We start from the raw sequence: 12,555 nt of genomic DNA, 5'->3' as shown, positions 1-12,555 counted from the left end.
GTCTCTTATTTTTTTACAGAGCTGTATATAAACAATATCTATATTAGCATTATCTTTTTTTTTTAAACCAAGTTCTGTTTAATCTAATCAAAAATGTTACATTTTATGCAATGACAGTTTGGACCCTTTAATTGAATTACATTTAATTTGGATAAACACTAAGTTGTTTCCTCATTTACATTGAATTTACTTTTTACCAACAGTCTGTGAAACTGCCCAACAGTAGCTTATAAGGAATGCTTTTGAGTCTAAATCCGAATGCGGTTTGCAGTCTTGCTTTTCACGTTTTTATCTGGAATGTTGTTCATGCATGGCTTTATAGGCCATCAAGTGGTTGGTCATGCACTGCTATGTTGCTCAACCTGCAAAAGATTTTTTTTGCTACATGTAACCTAAAATTCTAATCTCTCTTCGGTTCTTTACAGAACAGTTCAGTGAAAAAATCTAAAGCTTTTGTTCTGTTTTACAGACTCTCATGTTGCTGCAATATCAACTCATGCTGTCACCATTCAAAGACTAGGTATGGATTCTTCAATGGACTTATCACATTTTAATTGCAGGCTCATGTTTTTCTGTTTTTACATTCTATTCTTTTGTGAAAATAGAAGAACCAGGTGCTGAGGAAGAGAAACCAGCGGAAAAGAAAAGTAAGAATTTTAATAATACAGATCACAGTGTCAGTTTAACACTGTTCTGATACATTCATTAACGTGCACATCATCATGGATCACTGGTCTCTAATTACAGAGCCACCTGCTCAAAAGAAGAAAGCTAAAACAACTTCCGTGAAGAAAGGTATGAAAATTACTTCAAAGGAATATTTAAGGATGAATTTCTGCAACAGTTATAAAAGCCATTTAAAATATTTGTGAACTGGAGCAGAGTAGAGTACTCTGACTGTGTGATAACTGTGAACTTAAAGGATTGTTCATTATTGAGCAATTTGCTTTTTTCTACTCAACTTGCTGAATTTCAGATAACTGCCTTCATTCCACAAAGCATAAAATATTGTTTTAGTGGGCAAGTCATATGAGTTTAGTGATCAGTAATAAGTACGGGAAAGTTATTTGACTTGCTCTGATTATCAGATTTAAGTTAATATTCATAAATTATACTGGAAAGGTTTCTATTCTATTTTCAATTTCCAAAACATTTTTCGAACCTCTTGATATAAATGGCAGCACTCCTGTTTTGTTGCACATTCTCCTTAATTGTTTTGGTCATATATGATACCATAGGAATATCTTAAAATATTATCTCAGGCATATGAAAGGCTTTGAGTGAGATATGTTTAACTTTCCGCTGTTATTGTTTACACAGTCTTAACGCCCAAAGAGAAAGCAAAAGCTACAACTCTGAAGAAAGGTATAATAACCTACATTTACTTGATTAATAAACACAGTTATGTATGCTTTTATTGTACATTATAGAGTTTTTATGATCTGTTACAGGTCGCGAGGCTCCTAGAGAGAAGATACAACTGATCCCTCGAAGAAGAGGTCAGTTATGTTTTCATGGTTTGGGATCAATGTTTAATATATTGTAAAACAAACTAAATCAAGCTACACAATTGATGTATCATTATCAGTATGATGTCGTTTACAACGAATAGTAACTTTAGTGGAGAATACAACCGCAGAATACAATTCCCAATACTATTTTATTTTTTGAATAACTTAAAGGAGAACTCTGGTGTAAAATTGACTTTGGGTGTAGTAAAACATGATAAAGAGCAATAACCTTTGTTGAATAGCATGCCTCCGTTCTCCCTCAGCTTTCAGAGATCCAGTAATTTTATTCTGTTTGTACAAACATTAGAATGGATGACATGTTGCATATTTTCCCCCTGCAGATAAATCGTTTTTTACACCATTGTCCAGGCTCAACCTGCATCTAACCTACCGTAATCTACATCTCCGCAAATTAGGTTACGCTACGGAATGTAAACAGTGTTTTTTAATAAGCTTCTTGTGCACTTTTAAAGTTATTAAGGCCTCAATTTAAATGTCAGGGTTCTCTGGATTCTAGCAAGAAGGTGTGGAGCTACTTTGAGCCTGGATAACAGTGTAAAAAGCGATTTATTTGCAAGGGGAAAAATATGCTCCGTATCATCCATATCACAAATGTAATAAAATCACTGGATCTCGGAAAGCTGTAGGAGGACAGGCTGTTCAACAAAGGCAGGTACTCTTTATTGTGTCTTACTACCCCAAAAGTAAATTTTACACTGGAGTTCTCCTTCAATGCTATATGGATATAATATTTCATATTCAAAATGTTAAATTCACTTCTCTGTCCATATATGTAAACTAAATTGTTTTTTGTCTGTGAACTTCTGACATTTCATATCAAGAAACTCTGAATCATTTTAATTAGGAGTATTTGGACCATCCGTTAAACGTTCCCTCAATGTAAAGAATGAGAAATTATAAAAACAATGTACTGATGAAAACAATTGCCCTGATGTCTTCCACAGAATCACAGAAGCTAGTCAAACCCTCTAAAGTAACCACATCAGGTGGGTAGCCCTGCTCAATAGCCTTTATTTATTTATTTATTTATTTATGTATTTTCATTCTTTCAGATGACTAACTTATTTTTTTTTTCTGCACAGTGAAACAGAGGGTCAGAACAGTGAGGAAAGGTTAGTCTGATGTCATGTCCTTACCCTGTTTCTCTCTGCTTCCCGTCTGTCTCCGCCCCTGTGTTCATCCCTGTCTTTACCTTAACTGTTGTCACCTGTGTTCATTTGTAGCTCCGCCCCTAGCCCCAGGTGTTTCCTGTTTCCTGCCGTTGTCCGCGTGTATTTATAGTCCGTGTGTTTACTGTTTCAGTGTCGGTTCGTTTACTTATTGTCTGTTTAGGTTGCATGTTCTTAATTTTTTTTCGGTTTTCTGTTCTAGTACTCTGTGTTTCTTTCTGGGTTTTTTTTGTTTGTTTGTTTCTTTGCTTTTCTTCTTGTTTAAATACACTTCCACGTCCTTGCTCCTGCTGCTCCTAAAATCTGAACAAAGCTTTATCCTACAATTTGACCTCTTCTATGTCCATAACACACTGAAAAAGATGTTGAGTTTCCAGTTAATTTAAATTGACCTTTCAAGTGCAACGAGGAGACAGAGTTCAAAGGAATAGTTGTTCAGTTTTACTCAGGCAAAACTTAACCTCCACAGAGGTAAACAAGCACTGTTTATAAAGTCTGGCTTAGAAATGGACAGAAATACAAACTAATACTGAAAGCCAGACATGAATAGAGGAGCCTAAAGCTATCCTCAAGTAGAAGAGTTGTTATTTCAGAGACATCATAACTTTCTTAGAAATGAAAGTGCAGCTAGAAAACATGAACTTCAGTAGAAAACTGTAGACTCCAAAAACTCCTGGAGGACTGAGTACCCAACGAACTGCAGTGAAGAACGTCTCAGTACGTTCTGCCTCTACCAGTAAAGAAATGTGAAGACTGCTAGACTTTCATCTTCTCTTTCTCAAATCTTCAGTACAATCTTCAGTACAATCATCAGCTCAGTGTGAATAAAAGAGCCAGTAATGGATTATTTGGATAATGGATTTCATTAAAAAGACAGGTTGTAGCTTTGAAGCCAAATTATTATCATTTGAAAATAATCCTACAATGAAGCAAAACGCCAATTATACTTCAGCTGCATAAATAGAACTGAGTAAATGGACCAGTTTCTACCTAACTTTTCTAAAAGCTAAGTTATAGCTTCCACAAAAGATCAGTTCTATGCTAACACTGTACAAAACATAACAGCCTTCAGTTCCGTATAGGACACTAATGGCTGTAGCAATTAGTATTAACATTATAAATATAAACACACACACACACACACACACACACACAAATATATTGTTTATATTGTAACAGCTTTAAAAGTTAGTATCTCATTTGAATCCCGCCTAAAGCTACACACTTATCCCTCTGGAGACAGGTCCTAATTATGAAAACACACATTTGTTTTGCCAGCTTGTGTACGACTCTAAAGAAAATAGTCTGTCACTGTAAACTGACAAATCATCTTGCAATGTGGTTTGGAGGCGAACAATTATATTGTAATTATAAACGGGGAACACATCCAGCTGATGCTATTAGAGGTAATTGCATCCATGGTACATTAATCATCTAAAAATGACAAAGATTTTAATCTAAATCAGTGTTTTAGCAGAATTGTTAGAATGCTTCATTCTATACACACTTTGTTTAATTTCACTCATGGCGATTCAGATTCCGACGCTGAGCATGGGTTTCTGCTGTGTCTAATAACAGAATCAACTGCAAATTAAATTGAAAACTGATCTGCTGACCTCATACAATTTAGTTAACAATATGCTGTATTTCTGCTGTATATCCACTCTTTCTTGTTAAGGAATGATATTATCAAATTGTACCTAAATTTGTCTAAATAATGTGGTAAAATCCAGTTGTATTATTAATCTAATCAATTGCATTACTGCTGAATTGGTATCTGTCCAAAGACTCTGTAAATCTGATCAGTTCTGTTAAGCTATAACAGAATTATATAAGAACCAGTGATGCTACAGTAATATCCTGTTCTTCCAATTCTCTTAACATAAGCAGAGGAGAAGAAAGTAACCAAGGAGGAGAAGCCCGCTGTCGAGGGTGGGTAAACACTCTGCATGTTCTCACTTTTCATTCAACACATTTTCCAGAGTTAGCTTTTATATTTTGCGCCTAGATATCATGATAGCATGTTGCTAATTGCATTCCTTAATCACTAACAACTCTAAAATTGTAGGGCACGTCTGTATTTTGTACACATTTCAATAATAAAATACTTCTAGATTACATGCAAAATATAACCTATACAAATCTATAAAAAAATGTGCAGTGAGAACACTTTGACTAGTTTATAAACTTTATGCACTTTTAGTGTCCCATTACTCACACAACTAAAAACACAACTAACATAATAACTTGTTCTCTTTAATGCTAACTAAGTATCAGAGTTTATAACTTTCATTAAATATATTTGTTGGGGAACAGTTGTTCTGAATACTGACCCATTGCTGATTAGATGGAGGATTGATTTTTTTATATTATTTTTTAGAAGGCATTTACATTCCTATTCTGCTTTATTGCGGAATACTGAGGTAATATGTTAATTTCTAACAGACTTGCTTGTGGTATTTAAAGCTGTATGATTTAGGTTTGCACCATGCTGACTGATCTGGTGTAAAATTCCATTCTTAGCAACATTATCTTCATGGCTTGTGTGGAGAACTAAAGAAGCGACCATGTCTTGGCCAAACATCTTCAATTATCAACTCTATTTAAAATAAGCTAAAAATAAATTGTGTTTTGACTGATTTTTGGTTTACATCAATAATAACTTGACATAAAATAGATTAATTTCAGTACTGGACTTGTGAAATCTGGACTCAATTCTCAATAAACAGTTGGTTCTTCTATTGTATAAAAAAGACGTTCACATTTGTTCAGTGTCACTGAAGGTAAAAGTGTAAACTCACATTATTGTTTAGTGTGTGACGAGGATGACAGAAAATCAACACCTTGTTTTTTCCCTGTCACTCCACATATAAGCCTGGTGAAACAAATAAAATGTGATGGTTCTCATTAACAGTGTTTTTCTTTTCTTTATTGTCTACTGTGTAAATTATGTTTCACTATTGACCTAAAAGTATTGTCCTCAATTTACTCTCTTGATAGGCAAGAAGAAGACGATTACAGCGAAGACGAAACCTGTTAAACCAGCTAAAGAAAAGGCTCCAGGTTTGTATAATAACATGAAAACTGTCATATGCAAACATCTAGCTGTGCAGTGTACTTTTGTTCCTTTTTGAAAACATTCAAAAGCCCTGAAGCACAGGGCCCTATCTTAAGACATGTGCAAGGCCCATTGCGATGCACATTGTTATCTTACACCCCAAGAACAGTCTGTTTTTTTTACTCGATGAAGCTTATAAATATATCTGTGCTGATGGGTGTGGTGGTCTGGAATTGAGGTGTGTTCAGCTAAATTTCTGGTTTACTGCTATCTTGGCAGTGGAAAACACAGGTGCGCCACTGACTGAAAAAAGGCTAGACAATTCATTGCTATCTTGAAATGCAGGAGCACTGTGCACTTTCAAAGCATGTACACCACCTCTTGTTACACACCTTCTCTGCTGAGAAGTTCAGGGTCAGGATGTCAAAACACACCCATGATTAATAAAGAGAATTTGTACATGACTTTTGCATGTTTCGAGCTGTGCAAAGCATACTTTTCCCATTGTTATAATAGCAAAGACGCACTAACACTCAATAAATCAAGCAGCATGGTGCAGGGTTGATGGCTCACCTATAGATGGCCCACAGTGTCCATGCAGCAATGTGGTTAACATGTTGCTAATATGCTGCTATACACTACCATTGCATTTTAGCTTCATTAGGTTTTTAAAACAAAATTAAAGAACTTTGAACATCAAACCTGTACAATTCTGACTGACTACATGCCAAACCAGTGCTTTATTTGGGCTTACAGAATGCAACAGATGGATAAATACATTCTAAATATTAATTCTACATTCCTCTAAATCTCTTTAGCCAAATATCCTAATCCCCCATGTTTATGCTTGAACAGAGATGCAGTGGATTTGTTTGTGATGTATTTATTACATATACAGTATTTCGTGTGTTATTCACCACAGAATGAGCTCCGTTAGGATGTACCTCCCATAAAACTATAGAGTTAATCTAATTCCACAAGTGATCATATGCAAGCTGCTGCAGTCATTCAAAACCTTGTTAAACTTTCAGTGTTAATTGACGCAAGAAAATTGGATCTGTCAAGTAAAATAACTTTAGAATAAAAGCCTGACAGACGCTCTGTACTCTTATGACAGCCATGATGAAATGAGCGTCCCTTTGATTCCCTGTTACATCACTATGTAATTATAGACTACTGTGCATTCCTGGCACAAAGGAAGCAGAAAAAAGAGTAGAAATCACTCACTTTTGAAGCCTGATTTGATGGTTGTTTCAGACAGTGTTAAAGTAAGACTGCGGAATAGACTGAATAAAGCAAGGTCTGTGTGAATGTTGTGTTTTATTCCTCTCTATTCACAGTTAAAGCCGCCCCAGAGGAGCAAAAACCAGCCAAGGACATAGAAGGTATGTAGAAGTTTTAGTTTTCTTTTTTTTGTTATGTAACTTGTACTTGAATCAGCTCTAAAGCAGCTATCAAAACTCTGATTATTTATTTATTTAATTTTTCTGTAGAAAAACCAACTGAGCCACCTGCACCAGCAAGTAAGTACAGTCATGTATTTTTTAATGTAAAGAGTGGCTTTAGTACTACATGTGATGTGCCACATGATGGCGCTATGACTTTCCACAGAGGATATGCATTTTTTTTAAGTATAAGGACAAATATTTACCCTTATGCCCTGTCATTTTTAGACAAACTGTAGGTTTACTATAGTAACTAGGGGGTCTAGTAGGATTGTAGACGGAGCTAGGAAGTTCAGTAGTTTGACCACCTCAGGAAAGAAGCTGTTGTGGAGACTGGTGGTGAAATGGTTCTTTTTGGCAATGTGTAAGAGATCCTCTACCATACTGGGTGTATTGTGGATGCAGTGTTTTGGAAGGTGATGATGGTGGGTAAGAAAATCATAAAGAACTGTAATAAACTTACAGTGTAATTTTCATTTTCAAATATGGTGCAGCTTATATTGCTAATTCAATGTTCACTTCAGTTGACATCACTGTATGTGTCATATATGTCTTACTATCATAAGAATTAAAATGGATCTTACATACTTGCCATTTTTAGAACATGGGAAAGCTTCCAAACCACCTGGCACTATTAAGGTACTATCCTCATCCATTGGGTAAATGTCATTCAGTTAACATCACTGTGTTCACAAAACTAGACCAACTCTGTCACTACTCACACACTCACTGTGCACTTTATTTGAAATCTTTTCCTGTACCCTAGGTGTGCAATTACAGGTTGTTTCTGTTTATCAGCCTTCTTTACCCTCTTTAACTAGGCAATACATGGGTGTTTTTTACACCAGCACTATTCGGTCCGGTAAAAATGGACCCTTAGTGCTGTTCGATTGCGCAGGGGTGAAAAAAGTAATGGCACTGTGGCCCAAGATCTGCTAGAGAAGATGGTCTTGGTCCGGTTCGCTTGTGGTCTCGATCCGACCCAGCTATTAAATATAGTTCATTTATTTGAGCTAAACTGTTGATCTTTTAGGTTTAATCCTTATATGTTGGGAGTTTTAAACTTTCTACTAGAATGAGTTGGTTTTGGGGGGCTGGGGGTGGCGGAGTGTTGATGGGCTACAGTCTCTCACTAGACAGAACTATACACCAGGATGGAGCTACAAGGTTGAGGTTTCTAATAAAGTGATCTGATCAGAGAAGATCAGAATCATTATGCACCTCATCTATTTCAGTGGTCTCTCATTTGCCATCTTACATACATGGAAATCACTGTCAGTGATCAAAACTTGACTGGAGGATATTGAGGATGGATCCTAACCACAGAATGCCTTTTGTCAAAATATGGAGATGTGACGTCAAACACTAATAACATCTGATGAGACTGCTCAAACATGGTTGCATGTTCAGGTGTTCGAAAACACTAAAAGCTGGTTTGACCTGGAACATAGTGCAGAAATGTTTCCCTCTTTAAACCAGAATAAACTAAACATCAATTCAGGAAAGATACTGATCAGTGATACTGTGCAGTTCTATTCCAGGACAGAGACTGAAAACAGCACCACTAATACAGTATATGCTCACATTTCAGTGGTTGGTCACTGTGTTTTTTCCCTTTTTTCACAATAGTCTTCGTTTATAAAACTATACATGCTCAACAATATGTCCACACCTTTACCCACCCCCTAAAACTTTATGACCATTAGTATAGAAATTTAAGGTTTAGTTTTCCACTGGAGTTCCCGCAGGCTTCCCAGTTTGATGTGTGTAAATAAGAACATAGTTCATGTCCCATCAACTCTCATGCAAGACTAAGTACCAGGTGTAAATAAGGATTTCTTTTAACTAAAACTTCTCCTCGGCTCCTTTCTGTACTAATGTAGTGAATGTCGATGTATATAACAGTGTCTCTTGCATTGTATTGTTCACATGCTTTTTCCTAATTCATCTCCATCCCTTTCTTTTATTATTTCATTAATCAGAAGCTGAAGAAAATGTTACTGAGGGCAAGAAACCAGGTAAGACACACTGCCATGCCCATGCACTCACAGCTTTGCGATTTATTGCAAAAATATAAAATAAAATGGTAACTGTGGCATGTGCAGAGGTATCAACAACTAAATAACACATTGGACTGATTTGTAATGTGTGATGATGGATTTGGTAGAAAATTCTCACAATACCTACTTCTGTATATACACTGCTTAAATGTATGTAGCATCAACACAGTTCAACTTCTGGGATATTGATCTTGTCAGTTAAGTATCAGGAGGGATTGTTAATCAGTTTTAGTTGCTTTTGTGTTGATGAAATTAACAGCAGGTGCACAGTGAGATAATTTTCAAAACTAACATATAAAGGAATAGTTTTATGGGTGTAGGCCATTGACGGATGTGACAGATGTGACAGGGTCCGGAGACACCTTGGAGAATGCTATGCCCCCTCCAACATCATTCTGCATGACTAGTTTGGTGGTTGGTCAGTAATGGTCTGGGGAGGCACTGACCTCTACAGGTTAGACCACAACACCTTAACTGCTATTAGGTATCAGAAAAAAAACATATTTTATTCTGATACTATTATCAGACCCTACTCTGGTGCAGTGGGACCTATGTTCTGGATTCTGGTGCACCACAATGTCTGGCCTCATATGGTGAGGGTATGCAGGCAGTTCTAGTAGGATGAAGGAATTGATACCACTGACTGCCAATCCACCCAACACTGCCAAGTAGCACTTCAGACCATCCAGAAGCTCAGTGATGCCCTGGTCCAGATGTGGGAGGAGATCCCCAGGACACTATCCAACATCTTATTAATAGCAAAGACGTGGTACGCACTGCCATTATGTGTTGAATTCAACCCTCTGTAGGGTGTTCATTTTCATTTCCATCAAACAAAGTGTCATCCTATCACTCCTAACACATATTACCCAGTTCATATCAGAAAGGATATTCTGGTTGATTTTGTTGCCCATTGAGATCTGACTTGTTTTTAAGTTTGAGCAGTGTAAAACTAGTGGTGCAATACTGTGCAAGCCAAGCTTGTCAGTAAAGGTTTTGAAATGCTATTTGCTGCCTTCTATTTGATTGGTTGCACCAGAAGCTCACCTGAATAACTTTGACAAAGGACTGATTATCACAATTTATTATTTACCTGTTTATTTATATTTGTTCCACTGACCAAGGTAATATATCTCTAAGAATAGATACACAGTGTAGTGGTCCCTGTTTTACACTCTTCGGAGAAGCATTGCAATGCTCATTGCTATATAACACCCTGTAAACAGTTTATTTTCACACCTTGCACCTGAGTTGTTAAGATAGCAATGATGCTTGTGAATATCTCTACATTGATGGGTGTGGTGGTTTGGAAGTGAGATGTGTTCCAGTAAATTTCTGGCATCTTGGCAACCAAAAATGGTGCGCCACTGACTGATTTGAACCCTGACAAGAGTCAACCATCAGTCATTCATTGCTATCTTGGCTATGCAGGGTGCCGTGTGCACTTGTACACTTGTGATCGTTAAGCACACTCACAAAGACACGCAGCAGTGCAGAATAACTCTTTGTAGAGAGGAGAACCTGCAATAATCGACAAGGGTGTGTGTGAAGTGAGGGTGTATACAGTATACAGTTCTGTGAACAGGTGATCTCAATCACCAATCATTGTCATTATTGGTATTTTAAATACTTAAATTACTAGCTTAAATTTTTATTTAATGTAATTTCAGTTTTCTAAAAAATTAAACTGTCTTGTTTTAAAATTAGAATTTAGAATTTTCCCTCGGGAATCGGGGATCAATAAAGTATCTATCTATCTATCTATCTATCTATCTATCTATCTATCTATCTATCTATCTATCTATCTATCTATCTATCTATCTATCTATCTATCTATCTATCTTAAGAATCCACACACTGTTCATATAATATCAGTAGGAATATCCATATCTTGCTCCAGTTTTCTCATTCTTCTTCAGATAATGTAAAGCTATGTTTATTTAAATTGAGTCTTCAGTTTTATGACAGATTGATTGCATTTGTCTCCCAAACATGAAATATACAAAATGATTTAAGTGATTTAATCAAATATTAACCAACATTTTTACCCACAGGCTCTAGTTGTACTGCGTATGCTACTGATACACACACAGACTTATGAAAACTTTATCACCTATAGCTACAGAGCTACACTGTTTTCATGCAGGGCCTTGTGGGTAACTTCTTTGATTTCAGGGCCTTAAAACAATAAATATGTTTCTGCAAACCATGTAAATAATTTATTATGGTAGTTCCATCTACAGAACACATGCTGTGCTGTATCTATTCTAATCAAATATGAGGTGGGTTTCCTAAAACATTTGGAAAGCTAATAATTCTCACTTTATACTTAACAACGTAACATTCAAATGTATTCTTCCAAGCTTTGCTCAACTGTTCTCACACTCACCATCAGTGTGTAGTCCATTAACTCTAGAATACCTTAGGTAAACTTTTAGCTCATATACTATGATTAACTGTTCTGCCCTCTTTGTTGCATACTGTAAAAGTAAGGAAATGAAAAAGTAAAAAATCTAATTTTCAAATATATAATTTACTTAGATGACAGTTTTATCTTATGAGCATTTTCTGAAACCCTTTCTAACTAATGAAACTAATAAAACTTGTTGGTAAATTTAGGAATTTTTCTGATGCAATTTAAAAAACATTAATGTTTTTAATTTAAAATTTAAACCGTGATTAGATTTTCACACAAAGAATGTTAAATGATATTTTTGTTTTGTTGTATAATAATGAAATCAGTAATTTACTTTTCCACTGGTGATGCATTTTCAGTGCAGATGCAGAGTCAGGGCCAACTTCAGAAAACTCATTAATAATTTATGGACTTCATTAAGTAATCTACTTGTGAATTAAACATAAAAAACAAAAACAGAAAAAAGAGAGAAATTTATCCATGGTATGGTATGGAGTATTTAATATAAATCTATTATAAATCAAATTAATTTAACAGTCCAGTGTCAAAAATCAAGGTCGGTAATACAAAGCAAGGTCAAAACGAGAAATAAACAAAACAGGCAAGGAAATGCAAGGATAAACGTCAATACAATAGCAAAGGACAGGTAGAACTAAGCCCCTTAAATAGGGACTAACACAGGTGATTAGAATTCAGGTGATTTGCTTCCTGAAGCTGTCCTGTGCAGTGTCATGTGATCGGGATTGGGTGTGATGTTAGTGTGTGGTGCATCCTGGGCAATGTAGTCTGGAGACAGAATAGGATCGTTTTCAGTGCCAGGCGTGACAGTTGTAGGGCATGTAACACTTCTTTATTTATTTATTTATTTATTTAGT

General features: G+C 35.9%; 1 protein-coding gene across 12 annotated transcripts in view; it reads left to right on the top strand.

Annotated features, from left to right (window-relative positions):
* Positions 1-12,555, top strand: part of trdn (triadin) — a 77,567-nt gene that overhangs the window by 59,829 nt on the left and 5,183 nt on the right. For 9 of the 12 annotated variants that reach the window (XM_049484343.1, XM_049484370.1, XM_049484361.1 and 6 more), the window contains 12 exons: positions 470-520; positions 606-647; positions 748-795; positions 1,321-1,365; positions 1,452-1,499; positions 2,477-2,518; positions 2,615-2,644; positions 4,589-4,633; positions 5,702-5,764; positions 7,100-7,144; positions 7,253-7,282; positions 9,187-9,222. In XM_049484343.1, the coding sequence (XP_049340300.1) occupies positions 470-520; positions 606-647; positions 748-795; positions 1,321-1,365; positions 1,452-1,499; positions 2,477-2,518; positions 2,615-2,644; positions 4,589-4,633; positions 5,702-5,764; positions 7,100-7,144; positions 7,253-7,282; positions 9,187-9,222 (525 nt within the window). Of the gene's footprint in view, positions 1-469; positions 521-605; positions 648-747; positions 796-1,320; positions 1,366-1,451; positions 1,500-2,476; positions 2,519-2,614; positions 2,645-4,588; positions 4,634-5,701; positions 5,765-7,099; positions 7,145-7,252; positions 7,283-7,805; positions 7,864-9,186; positions 9,223-12,555 lie in introns of all 12 variants that reach the window. The other 3 variants (XM_049484364.1, XM_049484376.1, XM_049484342.1) reach the window with 3 other exon arrangements.

The sequence above is a fragment of the Astyanax mexicanus genome, chromosome 1 (genome assembly GCF_023375975.1).
Source record: "Astyanax mexicanus isolate ESR-SI-001 chromosome 1, AstMex3_surface, whole genome shotgun sequence".
Taxonomy (NCBI): Eukaryota; Metazoa; Chordata; class Actinopteri; order Characiformes; family Acestrorhamphidae; genus Astyanax; species Astyanax mexicanus.
Note: the sequence above shows the minus strand (reverse complement) of the source record. Positions and strands in the feature narration are given on the sequence as shown.